This window comes from Centruroides vittatus, unplaced genomic scaffold, assembly GCF_030686945.1.
Source record: "Centruroides vittatus isolate TY-2023 unplaced genomic scaffold, ASM3068694v2 contig_453, whole genome shotgun sequence".
Classification (NCBI taxonomy): Eukaryota; Metazoa; Arthropoda; class Arachnida; order Scorpiones; family Buthidae; genus Centruroides; species Centruroides vittatus.
The window spans coordinates 1,896,158-1,921,251 of NW_027122249.1; the positions used below are offsets into that span (position 1 = coordinate 1,896,158).

Consider the following 25,094-nt stretch of genomic DNA (forward strand, 5'->3'; position numbering starts at 1 on the left):
CTGAAAAAGTGGTTTCTTTCTGTTGCGGTATGCCAAAAACGGCCACTAGGGGCACCCCTAGCTATTATTTAAATTAACAACATAAATTATTTTATATTTTTACAGTATAATACTCAGTATATTATTATTTTTATTTGTATTTTAGTATGCCCTGATGCTTGCATCGGGCCTTTTAACTTGTATATATATAAAATAGGTAAAAAGAAAACAAAAGAGACATTGTGTGTGTGTGTGTGTGTGTGTGTGTGTGTGTGTGTATGGAAAAGACTCTAAGGAAGATTCTTTTTCAACTTGCTGATCAAAAAGAAGATAACTAGGTCTTGGCGACACTGAGAACTAAATGACAAGAGATCAAAAATTCATTTTTTGAAGATTTACCAACAAGAAGAATCACCAAACACCATATTATTTCAATTTTATGTAAACAAAAACTCCGATATTGCCAGATTCATCATTTTGGGGCCAGAGGTCCTCTCCTCCCTCCCTTATTCACATTTTTTACCGGATGCTCACCCTCTGGTGTTTAAAAACAGAATTATTTTATCTGGGTCGTTTGAATCATTCTTGTGTATTGTCAACAGTAAAGATAAATAGTAATAGAAAAAACAAAGCTTTCTGTTGCATTCCAAATTGCAATTTCAAAGCCATACAGGAGCCCAATATAAGTTTTTGTCTATTCCCACATGAAAAACAGATGTGGAATTCATAAATATAACTGACGGAAAGACTTAAGAATTAGCAAAATTTCCTGATTGTTCAGCTCTATATGAACAAGTTATACTGTCAATTTTAGAAGATTTTTCCATAACGTTTAAAATACCAGTAATTTTGTGTGGGACACGGTGAGATTTAAGCATTTTGAGACCCTAAGCTGAATGCTGTGTCAGGCCCCTTCCCAACCCATCACATTTTTATAAGTCAATCATAAAAAGAAAAGAATTAACATAAACACATTAACCATTTTTTATTTTGTGTAGTATTTAAAGTATATTTTGTTGATTTGTAAAAAAAAAATTTATTAGAAAATTTGACATCCAATTTTCTTTTTTGTAGAAATATTTGAGGCCCTAAGCAAAAAGGTAACATAGCTTGCTTGTAAATATGGTTCTGATGGGACAGATGTCAAAGCTAATGCTTTTTAACACAAAGAACACAATTGTATAGAACAATCTCTCATTTGTTTTTATAATATCATATGTAATGACGTATTCCACTAGCAATAATTGTTCTCCTATAAATTTCTTAATAAACAGGTACAAGCAGCATATATCATTATATCGGACTGTACTATATGATTAATTTTATGTTGACTAATTACAAGCGGCCCAGATATAGTAGCCATTTTGTAAAAATGCAGCATTCTCTATAGTTCATGAAAAACACAAATACTTCCATTACTCCTAGTTTTAACTTAGTTAACTTAGATATCATGAATGAGAAATCAAAAACATTTGTTAGTGGTATGAGTAAACTTGTAACAGGATTGTAAAATAAACTTTCATTTCACATGATGATAACCCTTGTTTGGTTCTCTCACTAGCTGAAAAGAATTTCTCATAACAGTGCTAGTGAAAGCACATCAGAGAAAATTACTGAAAGATGATGTCAGTAATATTAAATTATCTGTACTGTTCACTTAAAAACTTATCTATTCTGACAAAACAGCTTTATGAAACTTGCTTATATATAATATATAATGTAATTTATAAATTAGATTATTTAATTCTAAAACTAACACAACTGCTTAATATCTAAGTTATGTACAGTAATAGGAATCAATCTAACAAACACAGGAGGACATCAGTAAAAATCAATATTGACATATCATCATTCAAGAAAAAATGTCATCAAATTTATCATAATAAAACTATGCAGATAATAAGTCAAAAATTATCTAATACTATGAACTCTGCAATGAACAAATAAGCAGAGGTAAAACTTTTGGAAAATAACTAAGAAATAATATAAAAAATAATCAGTAAGTAAATAATAATATTAGATGAGATAACAAAACATTATGACTAGTTTCTTTATATGTTCTGAAAAATAAAAATGTCAAAATGATACGATTACATAAACACAAGCTATTATTATTATTATTATTATTATTAAAAAGTTTGTAAGTTTTTTAAATTTATGTAATTTCTTTTTTTAAAAAATAATTCTCAAATTTAAAGAATATTTCCAAAACGAAAAGTAATGTAATATTATTATTTGAACATTGGCCAGGAGGAAAAATGTATTCTTCCAGGAACTAATAAAATACGACTGGATTTTGAGATTGCAAGATTGGGCTAAGAGTAGCAAATTTAAATACAGTAGACCCCCTATAACACAGTAGATACATTCCATGTTGTACAAGTCACTTAGCTTTTATAAATACACGAGCTGTTCACAGCCGGGCACTTGTTCAGTTTAGGCTGTTTGAAAGGTTTTCTTCCATAAAATTAATCAATTCTAGACTAATTTGACTCAAACGTTTCCAAAACATGCATAATTTTTGGGAATAATCCATATAAACTATGCTATAAACAAAAAATTGTATGAATACTTACAGAGTGCACACTGTTTGAAGATGCCATTGCCTAAGCTTGTTTTCGTTGCGGAACGGCTCATTGAACGGCGGACATGTTTCCTGATAAGTTATTCTTTCTGCGAAAAATTCGCTGAACTTCGGAGACATCATTAATAAAGATATAATTTTTATTGCTGTTGAATAATAAATGTTTTTTAGTAGGTCCACTGCTCGTTTAAACTCAATGGTTTGTGCAATGTCCACTATTGGTCCAGATTCGACCAATCCTGTCAAGACACGAGTCAGCCATGACAATCTGTCTCGTTCTTTTACCGTGTTATACGAGCATCTTTTAGCATGTTATACGAACACGATCACAATTTTTCTGCCGTGTTATACGAATCCGTCTTACATAAACCCGTGTTGTAGGGGGTCTACTGTATTTGTAGGGGTTTAGGCTACTAGATTTAAGCAACTTACTACCCTGTGGGACTAAAAATAATTTGGGCTACATTTTGAAGAGTCCTGCTTTACTTTTTATAAAACCAATCTGGCATCCTGTGAGGTTCTTACCAGACATACTGTTTAACTGCAATTTATTTACATTAATTAATTATAAATTAAAAAAAACAGAATTTTATTTAGATATCCATATTCTATTTGCTCAATAAATTACATTAGTTACATGGCATTTAGCATACTGTACAGAATTATGTAAATCTCAGATAATTCAAAATTTGAAGTAGCAATTATTTTGCCTTGAATTTTGAACTAACATGGATTTCCTATATATTGCATCAAAATGAAAAATAATATAAATACATAATATACTTCATGCATGTAATTAATGAATCAAAGGATTCAAATTCATCTAGAACATCTATTAAAGAGATGTACTGGCCAGAATTTACCGTTTATAATGTTATTAGTTCTTATAGCCATGAATTAGCAGCTATACAACTTTCAACTACAGCTTCTCAAGTTTTAAATCTCTGACTCCCCAATAAAAACAATATAATTTTAATAGTGGTAAACTGATAAAACAGGAAACAGTACTATAAAATATTCCATCACCACATAAATTGTCAGGTTGCTCTTAAAGTTATGTTATAAACTATCATGTTTCCACACATAAAAGCGTGTTCTTATAGATGGGCAAAATCAACACTACTTTCTGAAAAGTACCTAAGAAACTCACAATTTTTAAAAAACTTCTTTAGCATTAGAAAAATTTTATATTTTATATTGTCATTAATTTAATGACATAATTATGATGGTCTTACATGTAACTTTTTGACTAGAAATTAGCTGAAGTAAGTGGCATATTTCATTGCGTGAGTTTCTCATGACTGTCAAATGAAAAATCCAACAATGTTGGATCTGAGAGTTGTCAAAAGAACTGTGTACTTTCCATTGTAGCATGCAGATTAGAGATTTTTATTTTATTTTTTTGTACAGCATAGAATGACAATGGCAAACCTATAACAAACATATGAATTTAGTTCATCATCATCAAAAGCATAAACTAGTCAAATTATAGTGTAAAACTATTATTAATAGTCTCACAATCAGTTTAATGCTCCCATAACAGTAACTGATGAACTATTTACATTCCATTATGTAACAAATTACAAAACTATCAATACAGATGTTTTTCATTTAATCAATACTATAATTTGATTTCTATAAAATATAGATTGCCAAGCATATTTTTGATTAAAACAACAGAAAAATTCAATAATTTATAAATATTTTCTAACAATTCATACTACACGAATACTTTATAATCAACACAGATTTAGCCAGATCTGCAATGGCTAAATGGTGAGGAATAGTGTGTAACACATCTGTGCCAGATTGCTCCCAAAAATTTACAAAGATTCAAATCCAGACTTGTTTCAGAAATGGCTCTTATATGATAATCATTCAGTTACATTTGTAAAGATCATTTGGTCCCATTTTTGTAGAACTCAGTAATATTAATCAGGAATTAAATAGTCTAACTATTAATGTAGATAATTATTACATATTAATTGATAAAAACTACTTGCATTTTCTATAAAAATAGTTAATAACAATTTATCAAATTGCTTACATTTTAATCAGATTATAAAATTATATTTGTCTATTATCAAAAGAATTAACAAACTTCAAATTTATCTAAGTCAGAATGGGTCCAAAGACCTAAAATGAAATTGTGACAACGAATGACAAATTTATCAAAAATATAACAGATACATCTCCATTGTTACAGCATAAAAATGTATCTGTCTAAAGGATGGTTATTTACCTTAATATTTTGTCATTTTTATTATTATTTTAAATAAAAATTTAATGTTCTGAGGCAAGTTTACTTCTTATTCATTTTAATAAACACTAATCAAATTAATTTCCATATTACAGGTTGATTTATAGTTTACATTTCAGTAACAACAAAGTTGAATCATAGTAACCAAATATCTAAAAAAAATAATTTTTTGAGCTATACTTAAGATAGACTTTGTTATCAGAACTAAATAAAATTTATTAAATTTAATTCTAAAAATCAATATAAATATTATTATTAATGCAAGATGGAAACCTTCAGTTCTAATTACTTACTTTCTGCTAAAGTCTAAACCCAAACATTCAGCTTTTAGATGTTTAATTCTCATTTCTGTTGGCACTACTGATTTAATATTAATTTATTCAAACTTTTCTAATTTTAGGGATACAACATAAGTTTTTGTCTAGGTCTAACATTTTAAATGTGCAAATACATGCTTTGTCCAGTATTTGGAATGCAATATTAAATAGAATCCTACATCTTGTACAATATCAAGTAGTGGGTGATATTGATCTTATACAGTATGTGATTGGTTAACGAACATAATCCATTCCAAAACTTTGTTTGCTATCTGAATTGTTCGTTAACCAATTATCAATTTACCATAGGTTTTTATGGGAATTCGATTAATTCGTTCTGGAAACTCCAAAAAATAAAAAATATATACTTTCTAACTATGCTTATTTATATGTAATAATAAAAATACATATATACACAGTCTTGGATTTTTATTAGATATTTTTTCCATTTGTGGGGGTTAAAGAATCTGTCTAATGTCAATTGGTTTTCTCTCTTCAGGATTTTTCAGAAGTAATTAATAGCATTGTAATTGTAATTGGAGAGATCACCTAGCCTATTAACCTCAACCTGGTTTGAATGCTATTCTAAGATTATTGTTCTGACATCCTCCCACTTCTTCAAACTATTTTTAATAGCAGAAATCAGCAATAATCCTCTTTTTCAGAAGTAAACATATCTCGCCGAGTTTCTTGGTGTTCTTCATTCAAGAGTTCTTGGCATTCTTCTGTCGTCAGATCAGTTTCAGGTTCCATTATGAGCTCTTCAATGTTCTTTATTTCTCAGATGTGATTTTTGTTACTCCTTAAGCTGCTTGAGTCTTCTTGATAATACAGTATCTTTCTTAGATAAGATTGAACTGCAAACTATTCGAGCCATACTGCCCAGCAACATCAGACATCTTCGACCCACTCTATACCTTTGCTATTATACTCTAACCTTTTGAAAATAAAAATTAACAAGTGCTCACCCGACGGTCTCACGAATACTATAAAAGAATTGTTTCTGCCAGAAAAATAAAAGGCTGAAATTACGAGGGAGAGTTTCAAAGTTCAGAGGAATACTATCCAATCAGTATATACAGTATATAGCGAGTTTAGTGTCGATGTCAACATCTCCGCACTCCGAAAAGTTTCAAATTGTTGCCTGGAGACAAGGGAAGATCAATTGGTATTCATTATTTTACGTTACTTCTTCTTGTGTTTGTTCTGTGAAGTGTTCATTGTCCAAACATAAAAATCTTTAAGTGAAAGTGTTTGTTATTCAATTTGTTCGTTAACCAATCACCCATTGTATAAACATATTTAAAGAGCTTCACAAGTCCATGCTTGTCTAGAGCCTTGTGTGACCTGAAACTGCCACTGCTAAGGAGTTGCAGTTATTGGTATATAATGGAAATCCAAGTCCTAATTTTAATACAGTGATCCCTAAACCAATCAGAATGAAATGCATGATTATAAATTACAGTTGCTCCTCTACTTAAGGACAGGTTTTGTTGTAAGTTGAAAATTAACCTAGAAAGTACATTTGTACACAGAATAACCATTTATTTTTAGTTTTTGATCCTTTAATGTACTTAATAGAATACATTATGCTGGTTTACCCGCTTGCTACTGTTTAGTAGAGGTAAACGTTTCAAACAGATTTTTCATCTAATGCAATGGTGTGCAAACTATTTTCATTTCTGACCCCCCATTTTGTGTAAAATTTTGTCATGACCCCTGGATAGACAGTAGACATTTACTATGCTGTGACTATACTGTTGCACTGCAAGCTAAATATGTGCATCAACATGTGTTTATGTAAAACACTACACTCATGACACATTATAAATTTGCAGCCGTGTTTATTCGGTACAAACGAACGTTTTCGGTTGTGTTTAACCGCTTGCCGTCCGGACCCGAGTTAACTCGGGCAAGTTTCATAGCGTTACAAACAAAACGGTACTTTTGGCCCGGAAAAATTTTTTTTTTTTTTTTGCATCTTTGGAATGTTTTCTAAGTCTCCAAATTTTTTGAAAAATTTTTACCCGCGCGAAAAAATTTTATTGCGATTTTAATTAACCTTTAATGACGCACGATTAACGCTCAATTGTTTTTTTATGGGATTTTTTTATAAAACTTCATTCATCCTTCTAAAGTTCTAGAGCGCCGATTTTACTTCGGTAAAGTTATTTAAAGCTATTTTCTGTTGTCAAAAACAACATCCAATAGTTTTTAATTTTTTTAATTAATAGATTTTATTATATATACGTTTAATTAAGTCGGGGGGGGTCGGAAATTTCAATTAAAATCGTAATTTTAAAAAAATATTTAGAAATATACCGCCATCTAGTATTCACCCTACTTTTTACCCTTCTCCTCCTGAGAGTTTCATGAGAATGTCCCGCGAAAGAGGACACCAGCTGTTCTCAAGGTCATCCAGCTGTGTAAACAATGACTCATCGGTGTCAGATTTCGCGCTAAGGCGAGAAAAAGGAAATTGTACTTTGAAGCTTTTTCTTCAAAATTAACACATTTCTTTCGTTTTTTTTCAGTTTTAAGTATTTTTTATTGATTTTTATATAGAGTTCTAATTAATTAATACATCAAGAGGTTAACGACCTTCTTCAGGAAATATCCAAAAAATTCGAACACAACGAAAATCTGCAAAAACGAACAAACTTCGGAACGTTTTTAAAAATATTCCAAAGAGAATTGCGTGCGCCATCTCTACATCGATGCGTATTAAATAACACATTACATGAGAATAAAATAAAAATAAATAACAGACAATGAAAAGTAATATGCTCCTTGGAGACATTAAAAATAAAATACAAACATAAACTATGGTGCAAGCCGAACGGCGCACAGAACATAGGGAAGGAGAGGAGCTGTGCAGAGACAAAAAACTACGGTTTCTGTCCTTGTGTAGGCTTCCGCATATCCGCTTTTCTGAGGTTTACGTGTCGCCTGAGCGCCAGGCTGCAGATATTTTACTAGCCTCTCTGAAGTTGATAGATTGTCCTTTCTGGCTTGCTTTGCAGATATGCCAAGCTTCTGTATAACGGAGGTGCTTTATGTTGCGAACTGTTTGTACTAATCTTGCTTGGGCCCATTCAGCTTGGACTTCTTGGGGATCTGCCAGGACGTAAGTCGCCAACGCTGTGCATGGTTGTTCGCTTCTTATATTTCTCTGATGTTCCACCAGCCTTTCCTTGAGTGATCTTCTGGTGGCTCCGATGTAAAATAGCTGGCGGAACATCAGAGAAATATAAGAAGCGAACAACCATGCACAGCGTTGGCGACTTACGTCCTGGCAGATCCCCAAGAAGTCCAAGCTGAATGGGCCCAAGCAAGATTAGTACAAACAGTTCGCAACATAAAGCACCTCCGTTATACAGAAGCTTGGCATATCTGCAAAGCAAGCCAGAAAGGACAATCTATCAACTTCAGAGAGGCTAGTAAAATATCTGCAGCCTGGCGCTCAGGCGACACGTAAACCTCAGAAAAGCGGATATGCGGAAGCCTACACAAGGACAGAAACCGTAGTTTTTTGTCTCTGCACAGCTCCTCTCCTTCCCTATGTTCTGTGCGCCGTTCGGCTTGCACCATAGTTTATGTTTGTATTTTATTTTTAATGTCTCCAAGGAGCATATTACTTTTCATTGTCTGTTATTTATTTTTATTTTATTCTCATGTAATGTGTTATTTAATACGCATCGATGTAGAGATGGCGCACGCAATTCTCTTTGGAATATTTTTTAAAACGTTCCGAAGTTTGTTCGTTTTTGCAGATTTTCGTTGTGTTCGAATTTTTTGGATATTTCCTGAAGAAGATCGTTAAACACGACCGAAAACATTCATTTGTACCGAATAAACACGGCTGCAAATTTATAAGGTGTCATGAGTGTAGTGTTTTAATAAGATATGCAGTCTACGATGAGTTATGTGTTTATGTTGCTACAACGTTATCAGTATCACTGTCTGTTTGCCTGCTGGTTGCTGAAGTATAGGTATTAGGTATTAATACAGACAATTGTTTTCATAAAACAATATAGTTTCTTATAGTTTTTATAAATAATATAAATTTCATTTCACTATTTTATTGGTACCTGATATTTGTTGAAGAAAAGCCATTATTTTTTTATTGTTAAATAAATTTCTTTGAATGTGGCAATCTCAAAAAATTTTCTTGTAACCCCTCTGGGGATCACAACCCATGGGTTATGTATCACTAATCTAATGTACTGTACATAGTTTTATAATATCCAGTTTAGCTTCAAAGTTAATAGAGTGACACTTCTTGTGTTTATCTCCACTGCTAGATTTACTATTACATTTTGGACACATTTTTGAAGTATAAATTGTAAAAGTTTATAAAAACTGCCATCGCTCCAACATTATCAACTTTGACACCACTTCATGAGTGACGATGAAATCTCAGAATTCGCATAAAAATGAAAAATGATAATATAGAATAGAAATAAGCCGACATTAATTATTTATTATTGGCTAAAGACAGACTTCAATACCACCTCGCAAATGGCAAGGAAACTTCAGAATCCGCACAAAATTTAAATGCAATTAATCTCTCATAAACCTTTAACCATCGTGAAGTACAAATAACTGTCCGAGCAAATGTTTTCGGATCCCTCCTGGGTCCTTCTTCAAGCTATGACTCGTTTGTAATGATTAATCAGAACAAAGACCAGCCATTTGGAATGATAGTTCAAATTGTGAAATTCGAAAACAGAAAAGAATCAAACGCATACCAGGTTTTGTAAGCTAAAGTCATTACGTAACGTCCTGCTTCTTACTAAAATGGCTTATGTATTTTATACAAACAGAAGTTAGTCTCAGAGGGTTGATTAGTGAAGAAAAAATGAGTGCTGTTATTCCCTAATTTTTTATTTATAAGTATTCTGATCCTTTAATGTAGAAGAGGCATTCAAGCATCCTTTTGGAATAAGGCTTGCCAAGCTAAAGAGAGGGTGATTTCATCCCTGGAATAGATGGGTGAAGATGTGTTGTAGGCCTTGTAGATCTCGATTTGTTCCAAGTCCATTTGAGGTGGTCTATATACGAAGTTGTAATAGTGAGCTTGGCGTTTGAGAAGTCTGCAGAGATCTCCATATTAGATGCGTAAATAGATAATGACATGGAACCCCTGTTGTATGCAGAAACATGTTATATCCCTCTGCGCTCAAGGCTCCGTATGTGAGCCCTCTCTTATGCCACGGTCCACATATCAAGAGGAAAACTAAGCCCCCTCCACAGCCTTCTTCGTTTGGCGAACAGCCTGTCCTTCTACAGATAATGACATCAGACACTGTACATTTACTGGGTCCTAGCGGAGGGTGGACATCCTGCTAAACCGTCTTTACCGTCAACAGAGTGTGCTGCCTGACCTGACCAGCGTCCGTAGCTGTCTGAGTCTAGATGACTACCATAACACGTTGGATTTCCCTCCAGATGCAATGGGAGCACAATTCCAGTGGACAGCGTCAACCAAATGGCCAGATTGGGAGCAAATTGGGGTAGACACCTCCAAAATCAGGGCACAAATGGCCATAGGGTAGTGCTCCTGAGTAGGAACATAACTGAAGTTTGGTCAATCCATGAGACCTGTAGCATCTTTGGGGTGAAGGCCCAAGGGCTTTCCAGCTCCTTGCACAGACCGACCGGCCAACAGCTATTTTCTCTGATAGCCTATTGGTACTACATGCCATGGCAAACATGACTTTTTCTTCTCCAGTGCTGATCATAGACCTGGCAGCAAGTATAGGCAAGCAGAGGATGGCCTGTGTGGCAGGGTGAACCACCGGACACACAGAAATCCTCATTAACGAAGCGGCTAACAAAGCAGTGCGATATTACACATCAAACGGCTCTATCTGGAGAACACTGCTGTCGCGCGACCTGGCTCACACAATCCGCTGTTTAATGGACTCCTGGTCAGCTGAACTAAGGAGTAAAGGCAGGGACCATTTCCGACACTTTACCCCTTGGTACTACCACTACACATCGAATCGGCATATGGAAACCTTGTTGGCCCGGCTGCAAACAGAGACAGCTCCTTTAAACACCTTATTTTCCCATCGGTTAACTGATTCACTGATTTGCCTTCACTGCCAGGAACAGGAGACAACTATCCATTTCTGGTTGTATTGCCCCCACTACACTAGTGCCCAAAACGACCTGAGTGCTTCGCTGAACATCAACTTGGACCACATCAGCACTTTGTTTCCTATTTACGAGCCTCCGTCAACCACCACCCCCCTGCCATCATGTGATGGAGCTAGAGAACTACGTCATCTACACCAGTCGTTTCCATTGACCAGAGTGCGCAGTCTAGTCGGAGTCAGAGTCGAAAAGGCTAGTATCTCCATATAAACTGTGTAGAGAAGAAGAAGAACCCCTATTGTGTTGGACGCGGCGCCAATTTATACTAAGTCCCCGCCACATCGGTGGTCTTTGAGAGGCACTGTGTACACCCAGGTAGTTTATCTTCGCCAGGCTTGTCTTTTTCATTGCGTAGTAAATGAAACATAGAAGAGCATCTTTTGAATGCTAAGTGTACTCCTTGTTGTCTTGGAATTTTTTCATATCAAGATGTCAAGATTGGGTTGTAGGCAACCAGGATTATGCATTAGTCTTGTTCGACATCGTGCAAAAATTATCACAATTCAATGGGGGACTCCCACCTACTCCACATACTGGGAATAATGTAGAACAACACCAATGCATAATCCCAGTTGCCTACAACCCAATCTTGAAATCCTTATATGAAAAAAATCGCAAGACAACAAGGAGTACGCTTAGTGTTCAGAAGATGCCATTCTATGTTTCATCTACTACTCAATGAAAAAGACAAGCCTAGCAAAGATAAACTACCTGGGGTGTACACAGTGTACCAGACTTGAACTAGACCAGAGTTGCTTTTTGTACAACATCCTGTATTTCAAAAAATTTATAGAATTGACTTCAGTAACACTGTAAAGAGATTTTGGATCTCTTGCTGTTACCAATCTCCTGACTTAACATTGTCAAAAGTTAATAACATATTAATAGCAAATAATCAAAAACTTTAATCTTAACTAAAAATGGATAACACAAACACAATACAGCAGATCCACATTTTTATGACAATTGATTTCTAGAAAATTGTTGTTAAGCAACATCATAAATCTGATTTCTCAGAGGTGGTGTCATAAATTGAGATTCTAAAGTTACAGTCTATTAAATTTCAAGTGTCTGCTAGTTATTTACTTTATTATTTATAAATAAAGTATGTAACTAACTAAACTAGTCTTTTTCTAGATACATTAAGACTGATAGTTGCCTTGAAGATAACGTGGATCGAGGAACAACTCAACTTCCTTTATCAGTGTAAAGTGAACAATGTTCTGATGAACATTCATAAAGTTCATCTTTCCTTGGACTGCTCTTCCCCGATGAAATTGTTTAAGAAAAACTTTATGTATTCTATAAAAATTTTCAGATGTTCAGATGGAATATTTTGAAAATGGCCTTACTCAGGCTATTGTCAAATTATAAACACATTGACAGTGTTTCAACATACTCATAATCATAAGCTAGTAAGAATGAAAGCATTTCTAATTAAATATTTTGTTTTGTCTTTCTTAAATTAGCAACCTATTTAATTGTTGATTTCAAATAAAAGTTACATAAAAAAATGCATTTTTTTAAAAAGAAATTTAAAATGTGCATTTCCCACATGCTTGGCAACAGTAACACGGTTACAAAGCAAGCTTCTGTCCTAATTTATATTGAGATAAAAAAAAAGCAACTCACTGTTTTTGAAAGATTTGGCAAAATAAAGGCAAATAAAATACACATTATTAATGCAAACAAACTCTTATAAACAAAAAACATATATTTAAAATTGCATCTTAATGTCTCTTTTCTTCTAATAATCATAAGGAAAATTTTCAAAGCTTAAATTAATATAAAGACACCAAACAGTGTTTTCAAACAGAGAATCTCTATTTAAAAACCCAACGAAGGCTTATCAATTGGGCCAAAAACATTAGTTTCAATTAAAACCGATTGCCAGAAAAGCGCATAAGTTGCGTTTGGCGTCTTTATATACAGCATTAGTTCCACCTTTGGCTATTACGGCTTAAATTAATTCAAAGTATACTACACTACATTACATTCAAAGTATGTTCTGTAAGGATTGCATTTGATTATGCTTTAATGTGTTGCATGTAGAAGGTGGCCAAAAAGTTACTTAACCGCAAGAAATCCAGCATTTTGAAATGGTACAATTGCAAACTTTTGAAAAAATTAACAAGGCACCAATTTAAACTTTAAAATGGCTAACTGAGTTTTGAGCCACCCTTTATGCCATTAAACATTCAAAATACATTACCATTGGATGCATTTACGTCAAAATTCTGTAAAGTTACCGATTAATTACTAAATTACACCAATTATAAACACAAATTTCTTCTATCGGAAAGTAATTTAAACGTCAGGAAGCCGTTAAAGACGTTTGCACGTTTAAAATCGAATTAAACGGCCTTTTATTGATTGAAACGATGTAAAGCGGTTGATTAAACCCTAGTTCAATGTTTACAAACGTTAAAATTATAATGTCACACGAAAAAAATATCAACAAAACAAAAAATCGAAATTTTGTCACAAAAATAAAAGCATTTACCGTTCAATTCATCGAGAATTGTCTCTCGGTTGCAATCCATTTCTTCTTATAATGTCGAATCAACACCTTTATTCACTGACAAAACATGAATTACTTCACAAATCTCGTCCAACTCTAACCAAACGACTGACTCAATTCAAACAGAACCGACCTCCGCCATCTTGCTCCAAGTCAAAATGATCTGACGTCAGCAACCACAACGTTCCGACTGGCATAAACATACAATTTTATCTGAATTTATTTAAAGTAAACAAAATTTTATTCCATTTCTATGTGAGAAAATTAATAATCTTGAACAGTAAAGATAATAATGAGGAAATATATAAAAATAAACAAATATTTTTATTATTTAAAATGGAATCATTACGAAATTTTGGGGTGGCGCTAATGTTGTCATTTGATTATATTTAATACACACACGTTATTTCCCGTTATGTCGTTAATTAATTTACGAAATCTTTTTACTAAAGCGAAACAAAAATTTATTAATTTTTATTAAATACGAACATCATTATGCATTTAAAAAGGAAATTTGTTTTAATCCGGATGTTACGCGCGCGAATGCCGTGATGTCATAAGTAGCCGCTGTTTTTTTATATACGATATGTCATCGATAATGATGTAATTTATTTTATTAATTTAAAAATATTGTTTAAATTTATAATTGTATTAGCTTTAAATTCTCATTATTTATTATTTTTAATGCATTTTTCATTGGTCGAAGTTTGTTTAAAATTTTGCTTTCCCTTCCGGTATTGGCAGGCTGAACAATTTTTAAACAAACAGGAAAACCGGCTTCGGTTACTATAGTAACAAGCTGTCATTTTATATAAAATTTCAATGATTTCTGTATTTTTGTTATATTATTTTCATTTATTCAATAATAATAAAATTTCGGATTTGAAGAAACTCTCCAAATCGTCGTGACGTGTTATGCACGTTTCATGTCACGTGATCATCTTTTTAAAAATTGGTTCCGTAGATAAACACCTTACGGAAACAGTAGTGTTTTTCCACATCCTTTTAAACAATTGACCTGGGGAATTTCCTAGCTTCACGCATACAATATATACTGATCAAATATATAGTCCTGTGATATTACTGTCGGATAGCTTTCACGAGATCTCAGGAAGAGAAGTTTCTGTGCACATAAATGGGTATAAGAACTCTGTATCACAGTGCAGACAATCTGTCTGTAAGACATCCCTTCCATACAGGAAGAAATGGATTGACATTCCAAACAAAATCCTCCCATTATTAGTTTACTTTGATGTGTTTTGGCAAGAGTACAAATCTCTAAAGCAGATGTCTCCAGGCAATGACAAACTCCTCAGAGCAATGGGGACAGGTTTTCTTGGGCTTGGGCTTTATGTTTGCACTCCCATTAGACACATTCTATACTATGTTACAGTGGAGACTTTGGCTTTCTGCACTGTGCTACACCTGACTCAGAATCAAAGATAATGCCAATCTGGCTACTTATTGCTGCATGCTGCCCCCAGAAATATTCCACTAATCATTACTATAGTTTCTCATGGTATAGGTATCTAACACAGTAGTGGATTAACTACAACTCTGGAACTCTAGGTTACACTTTTGTAAAGCTCCTCCTGACTTTGCCCTGTCTCAGCCTCTGTTGAATAAACTAAAATCAATTATGTTAAATGATTAACATATTGTAACAATGTATCAATTAAACCATTTGTTTGCTTGAATCCAGTGCCGTAACTAGCCTTTTATGTGCCCGGTGCAAGCATCTGTAACTATGCCACAAAACTATGACCCAAAACTTGGTTCAGGTCATTTCTGCACCCCCCCAGGGTCTACACCCTATGCCTGGGCACCACTGGTGCCACCCTAGTTACGGCACTGCTTGAACCCTCTCCCTTCTGAGGACTGTAGGCTTAAGTGTAATCGGTGTAATAGTAATCTGCCTCTGGTGTGGACTCTCAATCATGGGAATCCCATTAAATGAACTGGTTGGTTACCTTAGCGCACTTCCTGGCTATGTATAGCACATCTTACTCCACTGCTTAGTGGATTCAAGGGATGTAGTAAAGCAGGCTTAGTACAGTAACTTGAAAGTAGCTTTTGTCAATACATTCTGACTGAGCTCAAATCTACCCTTTTTACACTGGCCATATGATAGTTGCATAACTCACTTATGTTAGAGGTATTCATTGCTCACCTACAAATAGGCACAGTAAGGTTGAACAAATTCCTTTTTCCCACTCTGGTACCAACCCCTGCTTACCCTCACTGTGGGAAAAAAAAATCCCCACCTATTTTTGGTAAAAATGCCTAACATATATGTAAGAACAAATTGTGCTATATAGTCAGAATTTCTTCCATTAGATCAGCTAATGTATAAATTATATGTTAATTCTTCATTCACATCACAAAACTACACACCTAGTTCTTTGTGTAAAACTAAATTTATATTTTTCTCACTATCCCAAATTTGGTTATCCCACAGTGGCCAAGTAGATAAAACCACTGAACACTAACTAGTTGGTCATGGATTCACACTTCACTGATGGGTTGACTATGGAGTTTTTTGGATTTTCTTCACATTTGTAACTTTTAAATAGGTGCCAGTTTCCCATAAACTTTCCTGGGAGGCATCCACCCTTAGCAGATTACTCATGTGTCACATTGCTGTAATAAAATAAACCCAAAATTTGGTAATAGCATCAATGCCAAATTGTTATATAAAATCCTAGCAGCACATATTACCATGGTTGTTTTTCAAATTGAAATTCTTTTTTGCCATGTTTGGTCCACTAAAGTTGTTTAAGAGGGAAGATTAAAAGGTAACTATGGATAAGAGATAAAAGGTGGCTAAGAAGATAAGAAGAAATGGAAGTCAAAAAGAAAGTCTTTGACTTCCATTTTTTAATGTTTTGTTTTTTAATATATCAGAAAACTCAAAAAATAAATGGACATCCTCTGACAGACTAAAGCAGTGGCATGCTGTGGAAGTTCTAGGAGGTGTCTTAATTGGAATGTCTGAAATTTGTGAATTTGATTAATCTTCCATTCTTTGTCACCAGGCTGAACTGTGACAAGCAACACACAAATGAAAAAAAAAAAGCCATCTTAGTTCTTACAGGGTGAAAAAAAACTAAAATATGAATTTTGGTTCAAAATTTACTTTTTCTGAGCAAAATTTCTTCATAAATCCAAATGACTGGGCCTTTAAAAAAATTTCTGTTTCATAAAAAGTAACTTGGATTAGAAGCTTCTTTAATAAGTGGGCATACATCTATGTTGTCTTTTTACTTCAGAATTTGTAAGAATTTTATTAAGACTAAGCTGATATCTGTTTAATGGGACTTTCAAAGAGAAATATAAATATCTATCTTAAGTAGAGCAGTTATAAGGGCAAAGATCTAAATTTAAAATTTAATTATATCTTCAGCAGATTTCTGTATGATCACTGTAATAATCACTTTGCTGACTTAAAACAAAATATTTTTAATAATAAATTGTAAAATAAATATCTGTTTTACACACAGTAATTTCTCATCAAAAAGCTATATTAAAAATTGCAAATTTGTTTTGTTCAATTTAAATTCAAAGGTCTGAGAACTGTTATATGTGCATGTATGGTCCATTGCACTGTTCTCTGTTCAACTGCTGTACGCTCAGCCAGAGCTGCCCCTAGGGCCAGGCAACTGGGGCAACTGCCCCAGGCCCCATGCTCAGAAGGATGCAGCATAATAATGTTTTATAGTTAAAATGTAAACTTTTTCTTTACTAATACTTAGTTTATTTTTAGAAAGAGCCCTGCAATTTCAGATTTGCCCCAGGCCCTGCACTCAGCTACAGGAGGATTGGATTATCTCACTCCCATACTGGCAAATTCTGCCGAATAGTCAGCAGTCATGCCCCATAAAAATATAATACAGTAATATATTTTTAAATGCAAAGTGGTTAAAACCATTAAATTTCTAATCATGTATTTTGAACCAACAAACATACTTATTTGAGTTTGACTCAGATCAGCTATAGCTGTGCTGCTGCAATGATGATGTCTAAATACAGCCCTAAATGTATTGTTTAATTTTAATTTTACTTAATTTTTTAATTTTTTCAAATTGGAGAGGTTAAACCCCCCGAAACTGTGTGTACAGTCTTGAAACAGTTGAAACATCAGCATAATTTCAAGTGTATTTGTTTTTAGTTTTTACTGATACGTGAGGATTTCATTGAGAAAAAAAGGAATAACTATATAGTATAACAGAAGTAGAAAATACCATCCTTTGTATAGAATTACATAAAAAATAAACACGTTTAATTTATTATGATAGATGATTTCAGTTAACAATAAACTTATTGAAAAAATTGTTGCCATGCCTTAATGTCTACAAACAGACCTTTTCTTTAATGAATATAAGGTTCAGTTTTATTCACAGTTTAAATTTCTAAAATGGTATACATCACATTGAAAGTTTTATCAGATCAAGCAGATTGAAACAAACATTTAAGGTAAGAACTTATATATTTTTCTCTTTCTTAATGAGTCATCTTTAGGTATGAAGAGAAATTCATTCCTCTTACATCCATCAAAATTTAGAGACATTCTGAAGTGACAACAGTTGGAACCCACATTATATAAACTGACATTTGTCAAACTGGGTTCTGCAGAACCTCGAGAATCTATGGAAATGGGATGCAAAAGGTTTTGCAAGACAAAAATGCAAATGGAAAGAAAAACATTAGTGGTCTTCCTGAATTTGTATGCGAGACGTTCAATGTTAATCATTTTGCCACTAATAGTACTGTACATGGACAACCCATTCTCTCCACTCCAGCTATTTAAAAGAAATGATTGCTACTATTTCATTTCATTTTTGTTTAGGTACTAGAAATTGTAGCTCAGCTTGGTGGGAGGTTTATGTTAAGAGACAGAGGAACACTAATGTAAATTCTATATCAGTTCCTCAATCTTACCATAATATACTATAACACATACCAAGTATACCAGAATGTACAATTTTTCTCTTTAGATAAAAGAAACTCATTTATATACAGTATCTGGTCAGTGCTGGAGTAAGCCTCTAGAGGGCCTAGACAACATTTAAATTAGGGCCCCATCTAAATAAGTTGCTTCCAAAGAAATCTTATCACTTAAAATGTTTAATAATAATAGAGAATACAAACACTAATACAATAATAATTGTCAATACCCAACTCGTACCACCTTATATAAACAGCCTTGTTTAATAGAATCTAATTAACGTTTTCGATCGTGTTTAACGACCTTCTTCAGGTTAGAACATCGAAAAAAATCGAACATAAGAACGTTTAGCAGTAACGATCGCTCGTTTGGAACGTTTTAAGAAGAACATTTAAATAGGATAGCGTGTGCCATCTCTACGTCGATGAGTATTAAATAATACAATACAAGAGAATAATGTAAAGATAGATAACAAACAGTGAACAATAATAATAATAATATATGCCTTGTGGGGATATTGAAAATAAAATACTAACAGAAGAATATGGTGCGTGCTGAACATCTCATATACCGAGGGAAGGGTAGGGGCTGTGCGGAGACTGACCGGCGGGTTCAGCATAAGCTTCTGCAAATCCGCCTTTCTGGCGTTTACGTGTCGCCTGAGCGCCAGGCCGTAGATATTTTACTAGCCTCTCGGAAGTTTATGGATTGCCCTTTCTGGCTAGCTTTGTAGATATGCCATGCCTCTGTATAACGTAGGTGCTTTATGTTACGAACTGTTTGTATTAGTCTTGCTTGGGCCCATTCGGCTTGGACTTCCTGGGGATCTGCTAGGACGTAAGTCGCCAGCGCTGTGCAAGGCTGTTCGTTTCTTATGTTTCTCTGATGTTCCGCTAGCCTTTCCTTGAGTGATCTTCTGGTGGCACCAATGTAAAATAATTTATTCTGCCTCCGTGCGTCCGTAATTGGGATTTTGTAAACTCCCGGGAGGGAATTAGTGTCCGGGGGGTCTTTATCAGCTCTTAACAGTTGGTATATAGTGGGACTCCTTTTGTATATTATTCTTTTGTTTGTAGCATTTCCTATGCGTCTATATATGCTGCTCAGTGCCGCTCTATAGTCCATCAACATAAACTCCTCTGTGTTTAGGAGGTTTCTCTTCTTAGTGTGTGTCGTGGTGAGGCTAGTGATGGCTTTGTGACTGATCCCGTGCTTCTTAGCTAGCTTCATGATGTAATTCATCTCCTTATTTTCGTCTTGGGTGCTACTGCAGTGTGTGTGTGCTTGAGCGGCGAGCGCTCTGAATGCTGCGAGTTTATACGCTGGCGGGTCGTGCGAGTTCCATGGGATGAATATCGGGTTGTAAGTGGGCTTTCTGTAGACTTTAGTGTGGAAAACTCCTTGGCTATCCAGCTGTATAGATAAATCTAGGAAATGTATAAATTTATCATTTTCATGTTCGAGTTCGATCTCGAGGCCAAATTTGTTTTCGTTTATTCGAGTTGGGTATTGATAAGTCACGCAGTCAAAGATGAGCTATAATAATAATTGTATAATAAAAGAGTTTCTGGTATAAAGAAAAATATATAATCATTGGGGGTAAATTCTCTGGGCTTGCTTAGCATGTGCCACATGCTTCAGAGAAAGTTTTGACTGTCAATATACTTTTTATATGAGAACAAATGTGCCAATAATAATTTATTCTAACGTGTAAACTTTTTTATCATTTGTGTGTGCTTTTACGTTGGCAGCTATCAGCTAGCCGTTTTAAGTCAGTGCAATGCTTGAGGGAACTCGATTGCTTGCTCATATGGAGGTTCTCCCCAGCAAACAAGTGCATTTGAAGAATTTAATTTGGCTAGATTGTATCGAAAGCTTGTTGTACCCGTGTACAGGGCGGATCTACATAGACTAATGGGGTGCGTTTACTTTTGAACACCAGAGTGACGTTATTAGCATGTGTATTCGTGCTTACATGTCCAGTTCAAAAGTAAACGCAAATACTAACAAGAAATATGGAGGTTTCCTGCAAATAATATTGTCAAAGCTGCTATTTTAAATGTTGTGTTGCAGATAGAACTACTTGATTCCGAATCAGACGAGGATGATCTTATTGTGGATATAATTGTAGAAAAAATGAAAGAAGTAAAAAGAAAAATAAGATCAAATAAACAACATAGAAACTTTTATTGAAGAGACTGTACCTTTTTATAATCCAACCAATTTTGAACAGCACCTTAGACTTACAAGAGAATCTTTTGAAAGTCTCCTTTATACAAACTTATGTAGTTTTGGATTATTATTAATGCTGTTCATTTGTTTACGATTTATTTAATACTCTGAACATAACATTTCTGAAGATTCCAAATGCATATAAGGTAAACTTTACTTTTAATCATAAACAATGAGTCGAACTTAATTTTTTAACATCTGTTTATGAAAAAAGTCATCTAAAGCTATTGAACCTTACCCAATAAAAAAAAGATCATTGTAAACATTTTATACAACAAATAGAAATTTACCAATAAAAATACTTTCTGCCATTTATTTTTCCAAAAAATAATTCTATTTTTATTACTTTGTATAGAAAGTATTTTTTTCACAAGAGCAGCCATATTGAATTAGCGCAAAGCTCGACAACAAAGTAGCTAGCACTCCGAGCTCAAGGTTCTAGGACCTTGCTCTGAGCTTACCAATTTCACTAAACATGACGTCACATAGCTCTAAAGTATACGCCAATAAGTGTGGCGCTCGGACGAAAGTATACAGGCTGAGCGTGCTGACAATGGGTGCGTTCTTTTATTCCTCTGCGTAACTCCGCGCGAGCGACATCCGTTTAAAAATTCCTGCGGAATGCGTTCTTAAATTCCGGTAGGAGTGCGCGCCGTCGAACGGCAAAAACGGCCGCTTGTAGCAGTAGTTTACGGTGGAAAGTAACATGGCGTCCTCCATGGCTCAGATAGTTTCGTTTTGGGGTCCATTATGTAGTTTTATGAATGAAAATTTAGAAATTGTGAAAGCGCAAGTTAGTACATGCGGTGATGTGTCTTTACGAATTTCTTTCGTGGCTATTTTGAATGCTCTTTCAACAAATAATCCATTTTATGGTTAAATTTTACAATTAGGACTCTTCTTTTGCCTTTAAAAGCTCATATTTTAGAATTATAGATTCCTTCATCACCATACTATCGGTTGTGCGGGCGTCACCATCCTTCTTTCTTTCACCGTCGTTCCTAAATGCCTACAAACAGCAGCGCACTCCCGTAGTAGCGGAGACGCAGAACGACCGCTATTAACGAACGCACCCAACAAAATTAGCTCAGAAGTAAACGTACCCATAAGTGTTGCCACCTTTACAAAATCGCTGACCCAGACGGCAGGTCAGGTTTGTTCGAACAGAAGTTCCTGACGCATGCGCAATGTCATTTTACAATGCGAAAGAATAATGTGCATGATTGTTCTAAACAGTGGCGTAGTGTAGTGGGGGCGGCAGGGGCGGCCCGCCCCGGGTGGCACTTTTTAGGGGTCGGCATTTTTTCACAATAAAATAATAATAATAATAATAATATCTTGTAAAAATTTGAACCATTTCATTTCATATTTTTGTCGCACCTACGATTCGGACCGATTGAAATGAGCACGGAATTTTTTATTACTTATTCTGTGACGAAACAGGGGAATCCCCTTTCTTTAAACGAATATATAATAATGACATCTTGCTCATTGTAGTGACTGACAACACCGTCTGTACTGACTTGTAGGGATTTCCTGTATTTTATTTAAGGGGGAGCGAAATTTTCCTCCGTCTCAGGCAGCTGACACCCATGCTACGTAACTGGTTCTAAATCAGTTACAGTTAGGGACTAGGGACTTGCGTAGGAGTAACGTATGTAACCTAAATTAAGAAAGAAAGAAAGAACAGATAATTTAGCTCCATAGAAGACGTGTATGGACATACAAGCAAAAAAAAAAAAAAGGTTGAGAAGCAGGTTGTGCATCACACGTCGGCGTAAACAGAGTAACACGGCAGAATGGCAGATGAGTTTCAGTGAGTGTGAGGTCTTTCACTGTTCAAATGGTGTAAATTTATAAAAATATTTGCAAGAACTTCACCTGGACAATGAGTCAATTCCCGGTTGGGTGGTAACACTAGGGACTAATAGGGCTTAAGCCCTGGGCCCCCAGTGTCAAAGGCCCACAAAAATTTAATTAAAAAATTTTTAATACTTTTTCATTATAATATATTTCATGTGTAGATATAATGGGCTTTATAATAATCCATACTTTTTTATTCACACCAAATAATGTTTCTGCCTATTGTTTGGTGCTAGGGATAGGCCTATTATTCTTATTACAACTTTCAGCATGCCCAAAAATTTTGGTCACGATTTACCCCTAATAATTATAGTCATTAATCAGCCTTTATAAAATTAAATTTTTCATTTTCGGATTTTCTTTTTGGAAAATTGATCATCTTTGCAATCTAGCCATTCATGAGTATCTTTTTCTACAGGAAGCATTACTAAAGACCTTAGCCTATCCAGTCCTATTAAATTTCTTATATAATTTTTTAACTCAGTTTAAAACAGAGAAAGATACTGAAACAAGGCCCTAGACATCTGTCTTATTTGTCTATTGGTTAATCTGGCACTGTATCTGGTATATACACAAGTTGCTTTTCCTTCTTGACAGTATGCTTTTACTTTTTTTACAGGTATATATATGATCTTACAATTTTTCACTGAAATTTAAGATTAAGATTAGGTTTTCTAAGGCAATAAATCTTGCAAACATATACCACTACAGAATTTAGCATGTTCATGAAAATAAGGCAGCCATCTTTGTTTCATCTTACAGGAATTGAATTACTGTATTATAGGAAATCATGCAATCTATATTAACATTTATAATATATAACAGTATTGGACTCTTGCTTTTCTTTTTTGATGTATTTTGGACAGTTTAAAAAAATGAGGTCATAGATTATTTGATTGGCCCTAATCTGAAGACCAACAGAATTTCTCATAATTTATCCAACAGTACCCACAACAATGTCTAGAAATGCTTTCTTTCAATGGTATGTCAAACTTATAAGTTTAAGATGTAGCATAAACTATTCTTAGCTAAACACTGAGACATCATCTAAAGATTTTTAGTTAATATCACTGTTTGTTTCCATATTTCTACCTCCACCTCTCTTGGAACTTCTATTTTATCATCTGTAATTTCTCTTAAATCGAAAGGGAAAGAATGTCATTTGTAATATGTGCACAATTAATCAATTTCTGCAACTATTTCAATAGCTTCAGAAAAATATTTGTTGTATCTATACCGATTTTCTTTAAAATAGACAAAATTTCCACCCCTTCCTATAATTATCACATTAAATGCAGCTAACAATGGGAAAAATTCTTATTGTACATTTCAGTTAATATTTATGATAGAATATACTTATAGTATACTGTACTTTGAAATCAAGCTATTGTAAGAGAGAAAACATTAATAAAGTACAAAACATTAACAATATATTAAGTGAATAAACAGTCTTGTTTGTAAAGAATGGGTATATTCCAGTATGCATCAAATAGCACATTGGTGAGCACAATGTACTAAAATGCATTCTGATATTCACCAACAAGTTGTCGGTGCAGTGACTGATGCACTTTGCACTTGTCATTCTGCAGATATAGCGAGTTTTGATAAAGCAGTACTGTATGGCACTCTCCACAGTTATATTAATAATGCTTTTTTTACTATTCATCTGTACTAACTCAAAAGTTATTTTGACAAAATTAATCTGTAAAAGCCAATATAGTACCTGTTACTTCCAATGTCTTGGTAGTTTCCAGTAAAGCTTATTAAACCATTTGCCAGCACACAAGTCATGGTGAGACTGATGCATACTGGAATGTACCCAATATATTCAAAAAATATTAGATAATACCAAAACTAACTCCATTTTATCTTAAACTGATTGAATGTAATGTGGCACTAAAACCACTTTGGTATAATAATAAAATCTGCTTGTAATCATAGATGATATTATGTCATTTAATGCTATTACAGCATGTCCCAAAATAATTTATCAAGTTTATAATGTCAAAGTCAATAAACTAGAATTTCCACTAATTATAGTTATTTATGCTACTTAATGCTATCACACAATTATAAATATAAGCAAGTCTATTTCTGTGCATAGCATCCCATTATCACCAAAGAATTAAAAAAATGGCTGCTTCATTAGAAAATACACATTTTATCTAATTATGTCCATGTTATTAACTCTAAAGACACTATGAAATTAGAGATTTGGTCTACATTTCTAC

At 34.0% G+C, this 25,094-nt stretch overlaps 1 protein-coding gene across 2 annotated transcripts in view; it reads right to left on the bottom strand.

Moving 5' to 3' along the window:
- Positions 1-14,002, bottom strand: part of LOC136977294 (serine/threonine-protein phosphatase 4 regulatory subunit 2-A-like) — a 56,694-nt gene extending 42,692 nt beyond the window's left edge. The window contains exon 1 of one of the 2 annotated variants that reach the window (XM_067272770.1): positions 13,806-14,002. In XM_067272770.1, coding sequence (XP_067128871.1) covers positions 13,806-13,845 — 40 coding nt within the window. In that variant the 5' untranslated portion in view covers positions 13,846-14,002. The remainder of the gene's footprint in view (positions 1-13,805) is intronic. The other variant, XM_067272769.1, reaches the window with a different exon arrangement.
- Positions 14,003-25,094: the final 11,092 nt, after the last annotated feature.